The sequence below is a fragment of the Mustelus asterias genome, chromosome 8 (genome assembly GCF_964213995.1).
Source record: "Mustelus asterias chromosome 8, sMusAst1.hap1.1, whole genome shotgun sequence".
Taxonomy (NCBI): Eukaryota; Metazoa; Chordata; class Chondrichthyes; order Carcharhiniformes; family Triakidae; genus Mustelus; species Mustelus asterias.
In genome coordinates, this window is record NC_135808.1 from 81,733,610 (window position 1) to 81,754,612 (window position 21,003).

At 41.9% G+C, this 21,003-nt stretch overlaps 1 protein-coding gene across 1 annotated transcript in view; it reads right to left on the reverse strand.

The window, feature by feature from the left end:
- Positions 1-13,995: 13,995 nt before the first annotated feature.
- kifap3a (kinesin-associated protein 3a) overlaps positions 13,996-21,003 on the reverse strand; it is a 213,617-nt gene continuing 206,609 nt past the window's right edge. The window contains exon 20 of the mRNA XM_078218349.1: positions 13,996-14,829. Coding sequence (XP_078074475.1) covers positions 14,721-14,829 — 109 coding nt within the window. The 3' untranslated portion in view covers positions 13,996-14,720. The remainder of the gene's footprint in view (positions 14,830-21,003) is intronic.

The following is a 21,003-nucleotide window of genomic DNA, read 5'->3' on the forward strand; positions in this document are numbered from 1 at the left end:
TACAATCAATGAATCCACTATTTGTGTAGTTACCTTTTTAGGATCACTCCGGCACAATCGCCTGCCTCCTCACACACCCCTTACAGACAACCCAAACATCTCTGGTTCCATGACCCCATCCTCCCACCTCTCTCCCCCCCCCCAGTCCACATGTCACCCCGGTTGAACAACATCCGCTCACTGGACCAGGACAGCTTTCTGAGCCCAACAATAGTGAGACTGTGAACGCTATGGGTATACAGCTACTTTCCAAAGGGCTGGAACTATCCCAGACAATGGGTCTGGTAAGGGACAGACATTTATCATGAGTCTAAAGATCAGAGTTAAGTTTACTACATGTTGTGTTGCGGCATTGGGATACCGTGACAATATCACAGGACATTAGTGAGACCATATCTGGAGCACGGTGAAAGGGTGGAGATCCTTGGAAGCCCCTCTTTGATGTAGATTGTGAATAGCTGGGACCCAAGCACTGATCTTTGTGTTACCCCACTAGTAACAGGCACATGCATCCATAAGACATAGGAGCAGAATTAGGCCACATGGCCCATTGAGTCTGCTCTGCCATTCAATCATGGCTGATATTTCTCTCATCCCCATAACCCTTGGTCCCCTTATTAATCAAGAACCTATCTATTTCTGTCTTAAAGACACTCAATGGTCTGGCCTCCACAACCTCTGCTAAGAGTTCCACAGATTCACCACTCTCTGGATGAAGAAATTCCTCATCATCTCTGTTTTAAAGGATCGTCCCTTTAGCCTGAGGTTGTGCCCTCTGGTTCTAGTTTTTCCTACTAGTGGAAACATCCTCTCCACGTCCACTCTATCTAGGCCTCGCAGTATCCTGTAAGTTTCAATAAGATCCACCTCCCCATCCTTCTAAACTCCAATGAGTACAGACCCAGAGTCCTCAACGGTTCCTCATACGACAAGCTCTTCATTCCAGGAATCATTCTTGTGAACCTCCTCTAAACCCTTTCCAAGGCCAGCACATCCTTCCTTTGATACGGGGCCCAAACTGCTCACAATACTCAAAATGGGGTCTGACCAGGACCTAATACAGCCTCAGAAGGACATCCCTGCTCTTGTATCCTCGCCTTCTCGACATGAATATTAACATTGCATTGCCTTCCCAACTGCCGACTGAACCTGCATGTTAACTTTAAGAGAATCTTGAACAATGACTCCCAAGTCCCTTTGTGCTTCTGATTTCCTAAGCATTTCCCCATTTAGAAAAGTCCATGCCTCCATTCCTCCTTCCAAAGTGCATAACCTCACACTTTTCCACATTATATTCCATCTGCCACTTCTTGCCCACTCTCCTAACCTGTTCAAGTCTTTCTGCAGCCCCCCTGCTTCCTCAATACCTGTCCCTCTACATATCTTTGTATCATCTGCAAACTTAGCAACAGTGCCTTCAGTTCCTTTTTCCAAATCGTTAATGTATATTGTGAAAAGTTGTGGTCCTAGCACCGACCCCCGAGGCACACCACTAGTCACTGGCTGCCATCCTGAAAAAGACCCCTTTATCCCCACTCTCTGCCTTCTGCCAGTCAGCCAATCCTCTATTTATGCCAGGATCTTACCCTTAACACCGTGGGCTCTTAACTTATGTAACAGTCTCCTATGCAGCACCCTGTCAAAGGCTTTCTGGAAATCTAAATAAATCACATCCACTAGTTCTCCTTTATCTAACTTCCTTGTTACCTCCTCAAAGAACTCTTAACAGATTTGTCAGACGTGATCCCCCCCTTGTCGAAGCCGTGCTGACTCAGTCCTATTTTATCATGCACTTCCAAGTACTCCGCGATATCATCTTTAATAATGGACTCTAAAATCTTGCCAATGACCGAAGTTAAGCTAACCGGCCTATAATTTTCCGTCTGCTGTCTCCTTAAACAGCAGTGTTACATTAGTTACTTTCCAGTCCTCTGTTACCATCCCTGCCTCCAGTGATTCCTGAAAGATCACCACCAATGCCTCCACAATTTCGTCAACTATCTCTTTTAGAATCCTGGGGTGTAGTCCATCCGGTCCAGGTGATTTATCCACCTTCAGACCTTTCAGTTTCCCCAGAACCTTCTCCTTAGTGATGGCCACTGCACTCACCTGTGCCTCCTGATTCTCCTGGAGCTCTGGCATCCCACTGGTGGCTTCCACCATGAAGACTGATGCAAAGTAACTATTCAGTTCCTCTGCCTTTTCTTTGTTTCCTATTATTACTTCTCCAGCCTCATTTTCCAGTGGTCCAATGTCTATTTTTGCCTCTGTCTTACCTTTTATATATTGAAAAAAACTCTTTCTATCTTCTTTTATATTACTAGCTAGCTTACACTCATATTTCATCTTCTCCCCCCCCCATATTGCTTTTTTAGTTGTCCTCTGCTCACTTTTAAAGGCTTCCCAATCCTCGGGCTTCCCACTAATCCTCGCCACTTTGTATGCTTTTTCTTTTGCTTTTATGCTGTCCTTGACTTCCCTCATCAGCCATGGATGCCTTGTCCTCCCCTTAGATGTTTTCTCCTCCTTGGGACGAATTTCTGTTGTGCCTCCTGAATAATCCCCAAAAACCCCTGCCATTGCTGTTCCACTGTCTTCCCTGCCAGGCTCCCTTTCCAATCAATTCTGGCCAGCTCCCTCCCTCATGTCTTTGTAGTTACCTTTATTTAATTGTAATAACGTTACATCCGGTTCCAGCTTCTCCCTCTCAAACTGCAGGGTAAGTTCTATCATATTGTGGTCACTGCTCCCGAAGGGTTCCTTCACCTTAGGTTCCCTAATCAAGTCTGCCTCATTACACATTACCAAATCCAGAATTGCCTGTTCCCTAGTAGGCTCTGTCACAAGCTGTTCCAAAAACCATCTCTTAGACATTCCACAAATTCCTTTTCTTGGGATCCACTACCTACTTGACTTTCCCAGTCCACCTGCATATTGAATGTCCACCTGCATCCCTCAATGAAAATCACAGACAAATTAACTGGTATATTGTCACCTTGCTGTTTTTGGGAGCTTCCTATGAGCAAATGAGATTGCTGTGTTTCCTGCATCACTACAATGACTATGCTTCAAAAATTACCTCTGGAAGGGAATGCATGAGGACTCCGGATGCAGTAGATAGAGGTCCAAGTGGGGCCTAAGCACCTCGCAGGTGATGAGCTCAGTGGTAGGGTGGTTGAATCGAGGAATAGACTTCTTGAGGCTGCTCACCTTTTGCCTCTGGGTTGTTGACATCCAGTACATTCTGGTGAAGACAGGTGAGCTGGAGAGAGTGATACAAGTGTGCTGTACTGGTTTTTAAATATGGTGCTTGGACCTTCAAACCTTTTAGTGAACTTGCCTGTGCATAATTAATGGGGTTCCAAGTGCAGAATCTGGCGTGGGATCCCACCAGCGATAAAGGCACCGCTGGAGCCACCCACCACAACACAGTTTCAAAAATGGAGAATTCGCCGATAATTTCAGTTTATTTTCCTTTGTTTCTGTCGTGGCCGCTGCCTACTCCATTGCTCGCAATGACGCCATGAAGTCAATAAGGAAACGCAGCCTAAATATATAGCTTCTAAGAAAAGGAGCTCATGTAGATTATACAGGGCTGAAAATTGTGTGCATCTTACATACTTAACTCGAATCAATCCTAGCCTTGTGGTGCGACAGTTATATCAACACACTGCTGGATATGCGATAGTCTATAATCAGACCAGTTCAGGGATGTATGCATTTCAACAACAGCAAGAACTTTCATTTATATAGCATCTTTTAATACAGTAAAATGTCCCAGATGCTTAAAGGAGTGTTATCAAACAAAACTTGACACAGAGGGCCCGATTTTACCATTGCGTTGCGCCCGTTTTCAGGCGTGAAAAATTTGGTAGTTGGGCGTGAGGCGAATAGCGTGATCTGCGCCTGCGCCCGCGCCGATTCCCCCTTTACCAAGGCCCGAAAATGGACGCGATCAGAACTGCGCCCAAAATGGGCACGACCTAATGGGCTGGACGCCCAAACTTACCTGCATTTCCCCCTTTAACATCGCGTTCGCCCATCCAGATTCAGCGCGAAACAGACATGCTCGGCAAAAGTCTATTTCGGGTGCTGCAGCTTCTGAAGAGGTACGTTCAGAGCTTCCGGCGGTTCTCTGACTCAGATCATTGTTGGGGAGGGGGTGGGAGGCGGGCCAGAACATTCTCTGGTGGGGGTAGGAAGAGGAAGAGGAGGGCCGGATCTTTCTCTGGTGAGGGGGAGAGGTCGGAGGGAGGCTGGATCGTTCTCTGGTGGTGGGAGGGGGAGGTGGACCAAATGGATCTCTGGTGGGAGGGGGGTGGGGGGGAGCAGGGCCAGGGGGGTCCGCTGCCACTCTGCGGGTGATCAGTGGGGGGAAGGGGGGTCTGCTGCTACTCTGCGGGTGATCAGTAGGGGGGACGTGGGGCAGGGGGTTGCGATCGGTCTGGGTAGCGGGGAGGGATGTGGGTGGATAAGGGGGACAGTTATGTTGTTGGGGTGGGGCGATGTCTGTGGGGGCCATCACTCCCAGGCCGCTTTATCTGCTTTTTGCAGCCTGCGAGCGATGTGGCAGGGGAGCGTTTTTCAAATTTTTTTTACTGCGCAAGCGCAGTTGAAAGCTCCGATCAGAGTTGCAGCGTTTCAGGCGCGATAAGCCCTGCCTACAGGCTTGTACAGCACGATTCAGAATCACTGCTTTTTTTTTCAGGCTGAGTGCGTATGGGGGCGCCAGAGAACAGGGTTTACAAGTTGGATCTGAATCACGCCCAGATTCAGTACTTAGAATCAAAATGGTAAATTCGGGCCCTGAGTCACAAATGAGGTATTAGGGAGATTACCAAAAGTTTGGTCAAAGACATTTAGAGGCATCTTAAAGTTTCAAGTTTATTTATTAGTGTCACAAGTAGGCTTACATTAACACTGCAATGAAGTAACTGTGAAAATCCCCTAGTCGCCACACACCAGCCCTGTTCGGGTACACTGAGGGAGAATTTAGCATGGCCAATGCACCTAACCAGCATGTCTTTCGGGCTGTGGGAGGAAACCAGAGCACCCAGAGGAAACCCACGCAGACATGAGGAGAATGTGCAGACACTGCACAGACAGTGACCCAAACCAGGAATCAAACCCGGGTCCTTGGCGCTGTGAGGCAGCAGTGCTCACCCATTGTGCCACCGTGTTGCCCAGGAGGAGAGAGGAGGAGAGGTAAAGTGGCAGAGAGGGAGCAAATTCCAGAACTTGGAGCTTAGGCAGCTGAAAGGAGGGTTGCCAATTGTGGTGATAAAATCAGGGATGTGCAAGGGGCCAGAATTGGAGGAGCACAGAGGTCTTGGAGCATTGTTGGGAAACAAAGAGGGCATGACTATGGAATGGTTTAAAAATGAGGATGATGAGAAATTTATATCTTTTTCCCGATGGAAGAAGGTGGACGAGAGTTTGTCCAGGGTGCGTGGGATCCTTGATTATGTTGGCTGCTTTTCTGTGGCAGTGGGAACTGTAGAGTCAATGGATGGGAGGCTGGTTTGCATGATGGACTGGTTCTTGGTTCAAATATAACACCAAGGTTGCAAATGATCTGGTTTAGCGTCAGACTGTTGCCAGGGAAAGGGATGGAGTTGTGATTAGGAAACATGAGTTTGTGGTAGGGACTGAAGACTACGTTCCCTGTATTCAGTTGGAGCAAATGTTTTCTTGTGCAGTACTGGATGTCGGACAAGAGTGTCTGTATCAGAGACAGTGCAGGAGTCAAGAGAGATGATGGTATGCTGGGGTTGAGCGTCATCAGCATACAAAAATGGAACTTCATGATGTATGTTCGGATGAAGTTACTGAGGAAAGCATGTCGATAAAAAGTGGGAGGGGGGCCCAGGATAGACTCAAGAGGTAACTGTGTGGTAGCAGGATGAGAAGCTATTGCAGTTTATTTTCTGTCAATGATTAGATAGATAATAGAACTAGGCGAATGCTGTTCCACCCAACTGGATGCCAAATGAAAAGATTGGAAGAGGATGATATGACTAACCATGTAATTGAGTGGAAGGAAGGACCTATTTCTGTTAACAGGGATGTCAGTATTGTAGACAGATCAAGAAGGACAAAAAGGAATAATTTACTATGGCCACATCACATAGGATGTCATATGTTTTGATTAGGGTAATTTCAGTACTTTGGCAGGGTGGAAACCTGATTGGAGTGATTCAAACATGGAACTATGGGGAAGATAGGCATGGATTCGGGAGGTGACAGTATGTTCACAGACTTGAGCAAACAGCTTGATTGGAGATGAGATAGAAGTTTGTGGGGACAAAGGGATGTGGTGACCAAAATTTTATAAGTCAAAACCAAGACACATTGAAAAGTCTTGGGAAGGTGGGGCTCTATGCTGATTTAAATGCTGGGTGACCAATGACAAGAGTCTGGGGGAGGGGAAGTTGAACATAGGAAGTCATGCGATGACATCTTCCAGAATATTTCCAGCCAGAGTTGGCAGTCCTAAGACACCCAATTATTGAAGACAACAGTTACAAACCACAGGCTTTTATTTCATTTCTGCCTCATTTTCTTAAAAAAATGGGACCAAGGCTTCGTCTGTCACAAGATCCCAGCCAGAATCCACTATTTTGCTCTAACTTCACTATGCAATGCACAATGGCAAGACCGATCTCCATTTATTTGCATTTGCACACTGGATTCTAACAATCCATTTTCAGCCGGAAGCTGGATTTTGAACTAACAAATGTACGTCAAGTAACTCGCAACAAACGGGCAGCACGGTGGCACAGTGGCTAGCACTGCTGCCTCACAGCGCCAGGGACCCAGGTTCAATTCCGGCCTCAGGTCATTGACTGTGTGGAATTTGCAAGTTCTCCCCGTGTCTGCATGGGTTTCTTCCCACAGTCCAAATGTTAGGCGGATTGGCTATGCTAAATTGTCCCTTAATGTCAGGGGACTTGCAGGGTAAATACGTGGGGGATAGGGCCTGGGTGGGATTGTGGTCGGTGCGGACTCAATGGTCCAAAATGGCTTTCTTCTCACTGTAGGGATTCTAAGTGAGGGAGATTTTCTTTGCACCGAGAGTCCCAAGCAGGTAAGCACACAATTTTTCAGTGAGAAGTTTGGTTGAATTTGCTATGGCTCAAACAGAATTATCTGCCACCTTCCTCAGTACTGATTGGTGGTTTACCAATGGAAGCCATCCAACAATTTCATCAAATGCAGCTCGAGGTTGGATGATACCGCTGTCAATCTTCTGTCATCACCTGGAGGCTGATTCCCTCTAAGCTCCCAAGTAGTCATGAGGTTAATTTATGGATCATGGAGGTAAATTATCCTCATAACTCCTCTAAATTATCCCCATGACCTTCTATAAATAACTCCAGCAACTCCTATAAGTTATCAGTGCCTCCCCCGGTGGCCCTTGGTTCTCACCGGCTGGCCGCGTACACTGGCCTCTGACTTTTTTCCACTGGTCTCTGGTTCTCTCTCACCCTCTCCAGCTCTGTCCTGCTAGCCTCCTCTATGGAATCAGTGATTGGCCATTTGGAGCATTCTGATCGATGGCCAATCAGGGCATTGAAAGGCTGACCAAAAAGGGCAATGAAAAGCTATCCGATGCTAGGGAGAAGGATTTCTTTCTCTGTGTATGTAGGAGCATCTGGTGCTTCAACTTAACGGTTGTTGAGTGGGCAGCGTTCCAATATTGGGATTGAAGACAGGCAAGTCTCCAGCACCCAGCCTAAATCCTAGGGTCTTAAAGGATGTTGTTTTGGATATAGTGGATCCATTGGTTACAGTACTCCAAAATTTCCTGGATGTGGGAAAGTTTACAGTGGATTGAAAAAATGATAATATAAATGCTCTTATTCAAAAAGGAAGGGAGGTAAAATGTAGGAAACTATAGGTGAATTAGGTTAACATCTGTTATTGGGAAAGTGTTAGAATCCGTTATGAAGGAAGTAATAACGGGACATTCAGAAAGTCAAAATGCAATCCATCAGAATCAGCATGGATTTATGAAGGGTAAATCACGTTAGACTAATTTGCTTGGGTTCTTTAAAGATGTAACAAGCAAGGTGGATAATGGGGATTCTATAGATGTAATGTATGGACTTCCAGAAGGCATTTGATAAAGTGCCACACAAAAGGTTAATACACAAGGTCAGTTCACATGGGATTAGGGGTAATTTATTAGCTTGGATAGAGGATTGGCTAACCAACAGAAAGCAGAGTCAGGATAAATGAGTTTTTTCTGGTTGGCAAGATGTGACTCGTGGGGTGCCACAGGGTTTGGTCCTTGGGCCCCAACTATTTACAATCTATATTAATGATTTGGATGCAGAGATGGTAGGTACCATAGCCACATTTGCAGATGACATTAAAATAAGTGGGATAGTGAGTCGCAATAATGAAATAAGAAATTTACAAATGGACATGGATAGGTTAAGTGAATGGGGCAAAATTGGCAGATAGAGTTTAAAGTGGATAAGTGTGAGGTTATCCATTTTGGTAGAAAAAATACAGAGGCAAATTATCTAAATGGAGAGAAACTTTGGAGTGCTTCGGTGCAAGGGGATCTGTGTCCTCGTGCATGAATCACAGAAAACTGGTATATGCAGGTACAGCAGGTAATAAAGGCGGCAAATGGACTTTGGCATTTATTGCTAAAGGAATAGAATATAAAAGTAGGGAAGTATTGCTGCTACTGTACAAAGTGATGGTGAGCCCACACTAAAATGTGTACAGTTTTCATCCCCTTACTTGAGAAGGGATGTTACATTAGAGGCTTTTCGGAGGAGGTTCACTAGATTGATTCCAGAGGGAGTTTGTCTTACGAAAAGAGATTGGGCAGTTTAGAAGAATGAGAGGAGATCTAATTGAGGTGTACAAGATGATAAGAGGGATTCACATAGTAGACGTGGAGAAGATGTTTCCTCTTGTAGGGCAATTTAAAATTTTTTCAATTTTTTCCACAGAGAGGGTGCTGAGTGTCTGCAACGAGCTGCCAGAGGTAGTAGTAGAGGCGGGTACAATTTTGTCTTTTAAAAAGCAATTAGACAGTTACATGAGTAAGATGAGTATAGAAGGATATAGGCCAAACACAGGCAAATGGGACTAGCTTAGTGGTAAAAAAGGATAGCATGGACAAGTTGGGCCGAAGGGCTGTAAACCTCTATGACTCTAGAATAAGAGATCACAGTTTTAGGATAAGGGGTGGGTCGCAGATTTAAAACAGATGAAGAGATATTACTTCTCTCAAAGAGTCATTAGCCTGTGGAATTCATTACCCCAGAGCATGGTGGATGCAGGGACATAGAGTAAATTTAAGGAAGAGGTAGACAGATTTTTACTAAGTAAAGGTTTGAAGGACTATGGTGAATGAGCAGGAAAGTGAAGTTGAGGCCGTGATGAGATCAGTCATATTAATTGGCAGAGCAGGCTGGAGGAACTAAATTGCCTACTCCTGCTCCTAGTTGTTATGCTATGTTCACCACCAGACAGTTGCTCAACTGATTAATTAAATTATTTCCAGTCAACATTTATAACTGTGGCTTTTTCAGTGCACTGAATTCTAATTTTTCCGAATGGCTTGCCAATACTGACATTAAAAATTCCATTCAGCAAAGTAAGCCCTTTGGCTATACTTGTGGCTGAAGTGCTTGATCCTTAGCCCATCAAAGCTGACAGCTTTTCTTAAAATTGGAAATTGCTTAGAAATGTCAGATTTCAGATCAGATCCTTGGTTAAAAATCATATTTATTAATTTCATTTTAAGATTTTACCCAAGTTTTACTATCATCTGTGAAGTCCCAATTCCTGGAACATTAGTTATATAACCATTTTCTGTGCCTTTGCAACCTCAAAAATCTTAACGCTTTTAAAATTGGCAGCAGATCTTTTATACTCTGTATAGTTTTAGGTCAAAACTATTAACCCTTTTCCTTCATTGAACCAGGCTGACCAGGCATAGGTTGATACGAGTCATATTTTGGCAGCATTCAAGAATAGGTGGAGTTCCTTGTATGCAGAATTGAAAAGATCCAGAACGATTTGCAGATCTGGTGCAGAGAGAGCATAGACAATATAGTCATCTGCAAACTGTAGATCATGTATGTTTATGGTGGTCAGTTTTGTTTTAGCACAGAAACGACTGAGGTTAGAGTTTTCCATCTTGGTGGTATTTAACACTCACATCAGAGGGCAGCTCATGTTTGAAAAGCCACTGTCAGGTAGATTGTAAATAGTATGGAGGCTATCACACAGCCTCGCTTGACACTGGTCCAGATTTTGAAGATGTTTATTTCAAGATGTTCTCCTCAAGACAGTTGTAATCATATCTTCTTGCAGAAGTTGCAGGATTGCGAAGAAATTTCTTGGACATTAAAATCTTTGGAGGATAATCTACAGAGCCTCACGATTTACTGAGTCAAATGCTTTGGTCTGCTCAATCAATACAATTAAGAGTTCTTGACATTATTTTTCTATTTGCCCATTAACAAAGACCATGTCAGAGGTTCCTCTGGAAGGTCTAAAACTATGCTCAGCGTCAGGGAGTAGGCAGTTCAGAAGAATGCACGACTTTCTCTGCTATGGACAAGAGGGGAATACCTTAGTAGTTTCCACAGCATGATTTATCTCCCTTCTTGGAAGATTGTTACAATTATCACAATCTTTTGTTAATTGTGTTTTCGTATATGCTGCTGCTGGATGTTAAGAGTGTATGCTTCTATAAAAAGGAACAGACAAATTATGCCTTTGTTTGGTGGGAGGTGTATGTAGGTGATGTGCATCTCTAAGTAAAAGCTTCTAGAAGTATGTAAAGATCAACTCCAGGTTTAGTCATAATTGCATGGCTATCGAATATATATGATCCTTCATTGAATTAGGTTTCCATGTAACTGCAATTATCACAGGCACGTGGGTAGTCTGTGCCTCATTTTATAGTATCACAACTTTCCAATCCTCAAGTTAGTAACTTTTTCCTGAAATTTGTCACCTTTTTCAGGTGTTCCTTGGCTTTCCTACCCTACAAATTTAGGAACCACTCTTGCAGATCTCCTTTCAAACTCTTTAGTATAGATTTATACAACACAGCAGAGGCATTTGGGTTGAGTGTATTTTGTCAAATAGATTTGTGCTTTTTCCATATCCCTTTTTTCCCTTCTGTAGGGACTTCTTGCTCAATGGACACTGCTCTTCCATTGCAGCTGGTTAAATTTTAAAGCTTTTCCTCCTGAACTCATGCCCTGTGAAACTCACCTATTAAGAAGTTTAACAACACCAGGTTAAAGTCCAACAGGTTTATTTGGTAGCAAAAGCCACACAAGCTTTCGGAGCTCCAAACCCCTTCTTCAGGTGAGTGGGAATTCTGTTCACAAACAGAGCATATAAAGACACAAACTCAATTTACATGAATAATGGTTGGAATGCGAATACTTACAACTAATCAAGTCTTTAAGAAACAAAACAACATGAGTGGAGAGAGCATCAAGACAGGCTAAAAAGATGTGTATTGTCTCCAGACAAGACAGCCAGTGAAACTCTGCAGGTCCAGGCAACTGTGGGGGTTACAAATAAGTGTGACATGAACCCAATATCCCGGTTGAGGCCGTCCTCGTGTGTGCGGAACTTGGCTATCAGTTTCTGCTCAGCAACTCTGCGCCGTCGTGTGTCGCGAAGGCCGCCTTGGAGAACGCTTACCCGAATATCAGAGGCCGAATGCCCGTGACTGCTGAAGTGCTCCCCAACAGGAAGAGAACAGTCTTGCCTGGTGATTGTCGAGCGGTGTTCATTCATCCGTTGTCGCAGCGTCTGCATAGTTTCCCCAATGTACCATGCCTCGGGACATCCTTTCCTGCAGCGTATCAGGTAGACAACGTTGGCCGAGTTGCAAGAGTATGTACCGTGTACCTGGTGGATGGTGTTCTCACGTGAGATGATGGCATCTGTGTCGATGATCCGGCACGTCTTGCAGAGGTTGCTGTGGCAGGGTTGTGTGGTGTCATGGTCACTGTTCTCCTGAAGGCTGGGTAGTTTGCTGTGGACAATGGTCTGTTTGAGGTTGTGCGGTTGTTTGAAGGCAAGAAGTGGGGGTGTGGGGATGGCCTTGGCGAGATGTTTGTCTTCATCAATGACATGTTGAAGGCTCTGGAGGAGATGCCATAGCTTCTCCGCTCCGGGGAAGTACTGGACAACGAAGGGTAGTGTCCACTGTGTCCCGTGTTTGTCTTCTGAGGAGGTCGGTGCGATTTTTCGCTGTGGCGCATTGGAACTGTCGATCGATGAGTCGAGCGCCATATCCTGTTCTTATGAGGGCATCTTTCAGCGTCTGGAGGTGTCTGTTGCGATCCTCCTCATCCGAGCAGATCCTGTGTATACGGAGGGCTTGTCCGTAGGGCTAGTTCCGCACACACGAGGACGGCCTCAACCGGGATATTGGGTTCATGTCACACTATTTGTAACCCCCACAGTTGCCTGGACCTGCAGAGTTTCATGGCTGTCTTGTCTGGAGACAATACACATCTTTTTAGCCTGTCTTGATGCTCTCTCCACTCACGTTGTTTTGTTTCTTAAAGACTTGATTAGTTGTAAGTATTCGCATTCCAACCATTATTCATGTAAATTGAGTTTGTGTCTTTATATGCTGTGTTTGTGAACAGAATTCCCACTCACCTGAAGAAGGGGCTTGGAGCTCCGAAAGCTTGTGTGGCTTTTGCTACCAAATAAACCTGTTGGACTTTAACCTGGTGTTGTTAAACCTCTTACTGTGTTTACCCCAGTCCAACGCCGGCATCTCCACATCAAAACTCACCTATTTACAGAGGTAGTATGGTCCAGTACATCTTCCTGGCATCTGCGGATCTTGGTCAGATTTTGTTTTCTCAAGCATCTCATTTGAGTTCTAGTTCCAACAAGCACATTTGGAATGTTCTCAGAGGATCTTAAAAGAGTTACAACAGTCTCCTGATAGATTTTGTACACACTTTATACATGGGATGAATATCTGGTAGGGTGATCCATTATCTGATATGGTGATCAAAATATTATGCATTTATGCACATGTACTGGCCTCAATCTACAGGATAACTTTGTGATACAGTTTGATGTTTCTTGCACACGTATTTAAAAGTTGGACATGTTATTTGTATCAGTTAAAATTGGAAAGGTCTGAATTACATTTTTCCTTCGGAAGAAGTAAATGTTTGTCACGTTGTGGTCATTTTCCCCAATCAGAAATAAGGAAGAGTTTGAGTTGGCAACATTTAGATTAATATATCATTAGAAAGAAATAAAAGTGATTCAACAAGCTATTTGTCTGATGATCATAAAGTAACACCCGCCTAACACAATTCATCCCAGCCCAACACTGCTCCTTTTGTCGTGTAAATATTAAAAGTATTGTGCTTAGAATCTAGCAGTTGTTGTATAACTCAATGAAAAGATTGCTGAAATGTGCAAATTTGTCTTGGGTGTCTTTTCCACAAAGAGCAGCATCCAGTTTCCAGGCAGCACTTCCGCTGGGGACTGTAGGAGTAGAACCATTTCCTACAATTCCACAGCACAAAGCTAACACATTAACATCCTTTGGGAGAGGAAGGAAAAGATTACTTTACATACATACAGAAATGACAAAGAAAAGACAAATTGATCTTTCAAGTGTATCCCAGACCTTCATGGTGCAACTCAGCACAGTGATCCCCATCCACCAGAAGCCATGTTATCTCCTGGGAGTAACAACTAAACAAGCATCTTACATCGCCTGTCATCAGGGGCTATGTATTAGAAGCTTTTCCATTCAACTCGGTAAAAGGGATTAGTTTTTTTTAAGCTGTAATTATTGATTTATTGACTTACTTCTCATATAAGTTAAATGCTATTTCTGTTTTCATCTAACCTCTGATGCTTTCAGCAAATCCTCCACTCAAAATAGATGAAGTACTTGTCTAAGTAAATATAGAACAGTATAAATATAGAACTGTAAAAAAAGTAACACAAATAAACATTTTGGTTGTATTTATTTTGAGTTCTCATTTATTAATTCAATGGGTTCATATAATGCAAAACAAATACAATGCATACTGTAAGATGGAACCTGTGCTAAATCTATTTAAAATTCACATTTGTTCGTCGACCACGATAATGGCAATATAAATAGAAACAAGCTTAAAGCACATGGAACAAACAGAAGTAGTGCATTAACCTGGAAGAAATACAATTCAAGTTATTTAGGGCTAAAGTATGCATCTCTGCAATATGTAACCATTTCTATGAACGACAGCCTGGAATACTATATTCATTACAGTAAATAGCTTTAAAGATAGAATTTCAAATGTAAAAATTGCTGAGATTGGAAGCATTTTGTTAGATAAACATGAGACCCCTCAATTTAAATAGCAGACATATTAGCTTTTAGTGTTCACTTATTTACGGCCACTGTTTGTTATTCAGACCCTCTACTCCAAGTATGCTCTTCTCTTCAGACTCATTTTAGCTATCCAAAAGGATAGACATAAACTGTAGTATACATTAGAACAAAATACAACTAATATTTTTAATGTCAGGGCATTGGTCATTACACAAAGACAAAATAAAAATAGCCTGAAACTGAAGATCACAAGTTAGCTACAACAGCATGCAACACCGACAATAATCCACAAAACATTACAGATTCAATTATGTACAAGGTGTATTACAAAAGCAGTAATAAATATTTCTTGCTGAGCTTATCTGCTTGCAAATGGATAGAGATAAGGATCATCTGGACGGTAACCATATGCAGTGACTGGACGCCCAGGAAAGTTAACTGCCTGACCGAACCCATCAATTGCCATACTGAAATCAGGAAAGAAGTGAAAAGAAAATTAGTAAGGAAAGGATGTAGGGAACTATATTTTTCAAATTTTTGCAAGTGATTCATATAAAACTTTCATTTTTTAATGTTAAATGATTCAAATCTGATGAACATGCTAAACAAAGAAAGACTTGTATTTGCTGCCTATAATATTGTGTGCCATCACTTCAGGTATAATGAATTTCTTTCAAAGTAAGTGACTGTATATTTGACAGAATGTGACAGCCAGTTTGCACACAACAAAATTCTAAAAATCAATGGCCACTTAAAAAATTATTTCACAGAAATGGGCGTTAGAGGCAAGGTTAGCATTTGTTGCCTATCCCTAATTGCGCTTGCATTCCTAAACTGCTGCAATCCATGTGGTGTAGGTACATCACTGTGATGCTAGGAAGGGAATTCCAGGGTTCCCAGGACCCAGCAACAGTGAAGGAATGGCGATATAGTCCAAGTCAGGAAGGTGTGCAACTTGGAAGGGAACTAGTGGTGTTCCCCTGCATCTGCTCTCCCTGTTCTGTGAAGAGGCAGAGGTCATGGGTTTGGAAGGACTGTCCAAAGAGCCGCGGTGAGTGGCTACAGTGCATCTTGTAGAAGGTACAGCCTGCTGCCACTGTGCATCGCAGATAGAGGGAGTTAATGGCATAAGGTGGCAGATGAGTTGTCAATCGAGTAGGCCGCTTTGTCTTGGATGGTGTTGTGCTTCTTGAGTGTTGTTGGAGCAGCACTTTTAGTTTATTTATTAGTGTCACAAGTAGGCTTACATTAACATTGCAATGAAGATACTGTGAAAATCCCCTAGTCGCCACACTCCAGCACCTGTTCAGGTATACGGAGGGAGAATTTAGCATTCTAACCAGCATGTCTTCTTGGACTGTGGGAGGAAACTGGAGCATCCGGAGGAAACCCACGCAGACACGTGGAGAATGTGCAGTCTCTACACACACAGTGACCCAAGCCAGAAATCAAACCCAGGTCCCTGGTGCTGTGAGGTGACAGTGCTAACCACTGTGCCACAATTGTCCATTTTAATGGTGTTGAAGAAAGAAAAAATGTTGACCAAGATATCAGATGAACTTCCTGCTTTTCTTTGACTATTATCATTTAACTTGAACCACTAAAACATGAGGGTGGGACTTAGATTTAGCATCTTATTTAAACGACAGCACCTATGGCAATGCACCACACCTCAGTGGTATACCTAGAATTAGTTTATTTTCTATGTCCTGGGACGAATAACTATGCGTCAAGCTAATAGTGGGAAGATTAACCACATTTGAGATAACGGGCACGCTCTTACTGCCTATTCACGCCACGTTTCCACTGCAGTGAAGTCGGAGAATTTGGCGGCAAGCCAAATCTCTGTTCACTGCAACGGGATGGGAAAGTACCACTGGCGTGAATGGTCGGAAAATTCCGGCCATCAAGTCTGCCACTCAAATTACTGGGTATGTCTTTATATAGGTCATATAAATAGTTTCATCATCAAATGAACCAACCTTACAGGTAAGCTTGAGAGGATTGATCATTTTAAATTCAAATCTTTATATCTCAAAAATTCTTATATGCTTAAACCATCTAGTCCAAGTATGTAGACTAATTAGTTAAAGGTAGTAAACATATAATTAGAAGAAATGTTATGTGCTCTGTTAATTAGCCTCATTCCAGTATATACGCTGCATATCAGTAAAAGGATTATCTTTTCAAGTCATGCATTTAAAAAAAAGTCATATGTATAAAAATCTGCTCACTTGATCTGTGCATGCTTCCATGCTGCTAATCACCAAGTGCATGCTGCTTTCCAGTTTTACAGTAGTCTTCTTAAGACTTGAGCTCTAATCCAGCACAGCTTGATAAAAGTTCCCTTATTTGATAATTTATTAACAAAAAGCCTTAAATTAACTCAATTTGCGTAACTGTATTTCAGACAAATCTATGGTTAAATAAAAGTACCATTGCTGTTAATTAAAAACGAGGATGTTGACCAGTAAAAAGTGTAAACATTACATTGGTTTTGAGCTAAATCCATCTTGAAAGCCTTTCTACAGGCCAGCTATTTTCACATGCATTTGGAATGTGGAGTAGCATATTTCATTTAATATCTTGCAACATTTACAAAAATGAACAGTTCATTTTGAATTGCAATAATTTTGAGAACATAATTACAATTTGAGTAAACAAAGTCCATTCTGGTCACATTGTGGGATATTAGTCTAAAAACAACTAACATGTTCATCTGATCTTCCATTTTTTGCCATGTTAATTGCAATCATGTTAGATTTTATTGTATTCCACGACCTTATTCAAGGGCCTATATTTTAAGTGAATATTGCATGTAAAAATAATTGTCGTGTACACTGAATTCAATACTTGACTCAACCAAAATCTCGTATAACCGTAACATTAGATTTTCTCCCTCTCTACTGACCTTTAAAAGCTATTACACCAAAAATAAAAGCCAGGTGAGATGCAAAATTCGAAACAATTGAGTAGAAAATTATCTACTTTGATCTATCAGTGGAAACAATGGTTTGGTTGAATACCGTCACATTTTACAAAGAAATGGAGGTCCCAAGGAAAAGATTTTTTAAAAGTTGCAAAATGGATTTATGCACAACACAGCAGCATATCATGGTTTAGAACAGGATGTTAAACATTCTGAAGTGAGGGGCCAGATACACATCAAAACCTGTGAATGGGACACATACCATATGTAAAATTGCAAGGCCTATGCTTAAAAAGTGACATTCCCCATATATAACATGGCAAAAAAAAAAATCATCTTTCCACTTATTTATCCCTATTGCTGATGCTTCTCTCACACCATATTCTCTTGTGTCACATTTTCCTGAATAAATTCACTTTGGCTAGCAGAAAAAAAAATTAAATCTGAAATTTCCATTAACGCAGCATGAACAGATTTGTGACTTTAGCCACCAGAGATCATCAGCTTGCCATGCCTTCACTGAAGTGAAATTAGTTTTTGCCATTGTTAGAGCTGCTTCTGTTGCATAGATTAAGGAGCTTCCAGATACTTCACAGACTAATCATTTGACACCATTGAATCCTGAACTCTTATGTTCCCTTTAAGGCTAGGCAAATTGAAAAATTTAAAACTGAGATTGATATTTTAACTGCTATGAAGATGTTCTTGTACAAAAGATTGATTTTTATTTCATCTGCTGGAAACAGGAATTGAACTTTTAGAAAGACAGATTTTTGAAGCAGCCGAAAGTAATTTCAACCTACATCAAGATGGCTGACACTAATTTCTATTATATTTCACGTTCCAACCCTCAAGAGAAGTGACGGTAAGTCTGCAAAACTCACGGAACACAATGACCCCCCACCCCACCAACCCTCAAGGTGACTGTGAAAGACAAGATATTGATGGAAGCCACTTACAATATTCAACAGTTGAAGATGAACCAATGATTAATTGCTTGGACAAAAATATGCTAATTTTTAAGATAATTCTCCAAACAAACTAATTGCATTATTATTGGCATATACAATTATGTTTGAATTACAGGCAGTTGGAGAGATCACATGACCAGTTCAAGTATTGTGTGTGGTATTAAGCACATGAGTTTATTAGCAGAACAGAAGTAGTAGTTGAGCCAAGTGGAGCTCCTGGCTCTGTAACAAGCTTGGACCCTGTCGAATAATTTGATTTTGACTCCATCTTGCAATGGAGAGAGATCTCTGAAAGGAATTCAAACCATTGGCAGCATTTCCAAGAAGACAAAGACCAGCTGCAGCTTTAAATCACCTCAACATTGAAAGCAAGCCAGTTAGATTCCGTCTACAACCAGCAGATATTCCAAGCTATGAGCTGTGAACTTTTATTTCTTACAAACTATTATTTAACCAAGTCTATCCTCCCCTACTCTGTAACCTGTGTTTGTATGTGCATGAATTTCAAGTGTGTCTGCGAAAGTCAGAGCGTATTTTTATTAATTTTACTCTGGTCGGTTTTAGCGCTATAAACCATAAAAAATAGGAACAGGAGTAGGCCATTCAACCCTTCCAGCCTGCTCCTCCATTTAATAAAATCATGGTTGATCTAACACTCACTCCATCTACTTTCCTGCCAATCTCTGTAACCCTTAATTTCCCCTCCTGATCAAAGTGATTTCAGCCTTAAAAATGCTCATGGAATTGGCCTCCACAGCTTCTTGGGATAAAGAATTCCAAAGATTCACCACTCAGAAGAAATTCTTTCTCAAATCTATCTTAAATGCGGCTATGCCCTCTGGTCCTACACTCCCCCATGAGTGGAAACATCTTCCCAATATTTATTGTCTAACCCCACCTCTAATAATCTTGTATGTTTCAATCACATCACTTCTCATTCTTCTGAACTCCAAGGAGTACAGACCTAACAAGTCTAATTTTTCCTCATACAGCAATCCCTCTATATACGGGATCATCCCAATAAACCTCTGCACTGCCTCCAATGGTATATCTTTCTTTAAATAAAGGGACTAAAACTGTACACAGTATTCTAAATGTGGCCTCACTAGTACCTTGCACAGCTGCAGCAACATCTCTTTACTTTTATACTCCAGCCCCTTGAAATAAAAGCTAGCATTCTATTTGCCTTCAATAATAAAAGTTTAATAATAAAACTAACCTAGAGAAACTCAAGAAAACCTGCCTGATTAGTTATTTTGTGATCACAGCACATAAACAGTAAAGTACAAACTCAAATGGCAAAGATACGCTTATCTTTTAAAACAAAATTTGTTGTCGTCAAACTAGGAGGGAAAAGAGGGGAGCACTTCAAACTCCCTCCTCACCTGGCCATAGCATTACCAACAAAAATCTAATGAAACCATGGTGGGTAAATTGAGTGAAGTTACAAATCTTCCATGAACTAAGTGAATGGCGAAGCAGGCTGAATGGCATAGTCCTATGAATAATAGTATACATACAAATACTAAAGCAGCACTATGATTTGGAGAAAATGCTTTACCTCTTGAAAATTATAGTCCCTGCAGGACTGGTAAAGGCTGCAACCATGTTTGAGAAAATTCCATGAATCAGGAAATGGCTATTCTAATCATCCAGCCTGGGGGACTGATTACGGCTTTAGATGCTGAAGTCAGCTTTCTGCCCAAGCACAAAGAAAGGATAACATGAATGAGCATCTTGGCCATCACTGGCTTAGAATACTGAGGATAGGTTTATTCTTTTCTGCTCTAATGGTTTAAAATCACTTCAGACAGCAGTTAAGAGTCAATTATGTTGATGCAGAACTGAAATCACAATCAGCCAGACCATGTAAGGGATGTGGATTTTCTTCAAAAATTAGATCCCATCTTGTCTGTCGATAATATTGTTTTATTATTTGATACAAAGTCCAAGTAATTCTGAGCTAGACATGTTATCCATAATTCAAGCAGGTTGATGATTTGGATAAATTGAACTGGAATGTCTTGTTCCCTGCATGAGGGAGGTTCACTTGCAAAATATTAGCCATGCAAGTGAACCTTTCCTACTCACTGGTGCTTTAGGCAGCACTGACTTGGGAACTAAAGGGATTCAGGTCCACTGGTAACATCAGAGAGCACGATGGAGTGCTGGTCTGCTTATCACAAGGTGACAAGAAACCACAGAAGTCTTCAAAACAAAATCAATAATCTTGAAAACAGAGTTCAAAGAAAATAGGTGTCAAGGTTACATATAAAAATACAATGGCTCAGTCATTATGAACAGGAACTATACCAACAAACTCAAGGCCAAGGTGAAATAACATCTTTAAATTGGCTGGACAAAGCAATGACTATAGAAGGCTTTAATCAACCCTTCATTTAATTATTTTCTTTATCTTATTATTAGGTAAAGGCAAAAATAGAGATGAGGTATAAAGACAGCATGACACTTAAACTACACTATGCACCCAGAAACAAGAAATTCAGAAGAAGAGGGAACGTCTAGGAAACAGCAGCAAAGGATGATAGGGTGAATAATTGGATCATCTCCAAAATCTGAGGATCTGATGAGCCAGTAGTCTTGTGTTTCATTCTCAAAGTTAAGGTTGAATTTCCGTCAGCCATCCCTTGTATTACCAATATAATCTCTCTCCCTTATTCGTGGTTCCCACTGGTTAAACATAGAAGGAACAGATAGAAGTCAGAATTCTACGGCCCTGT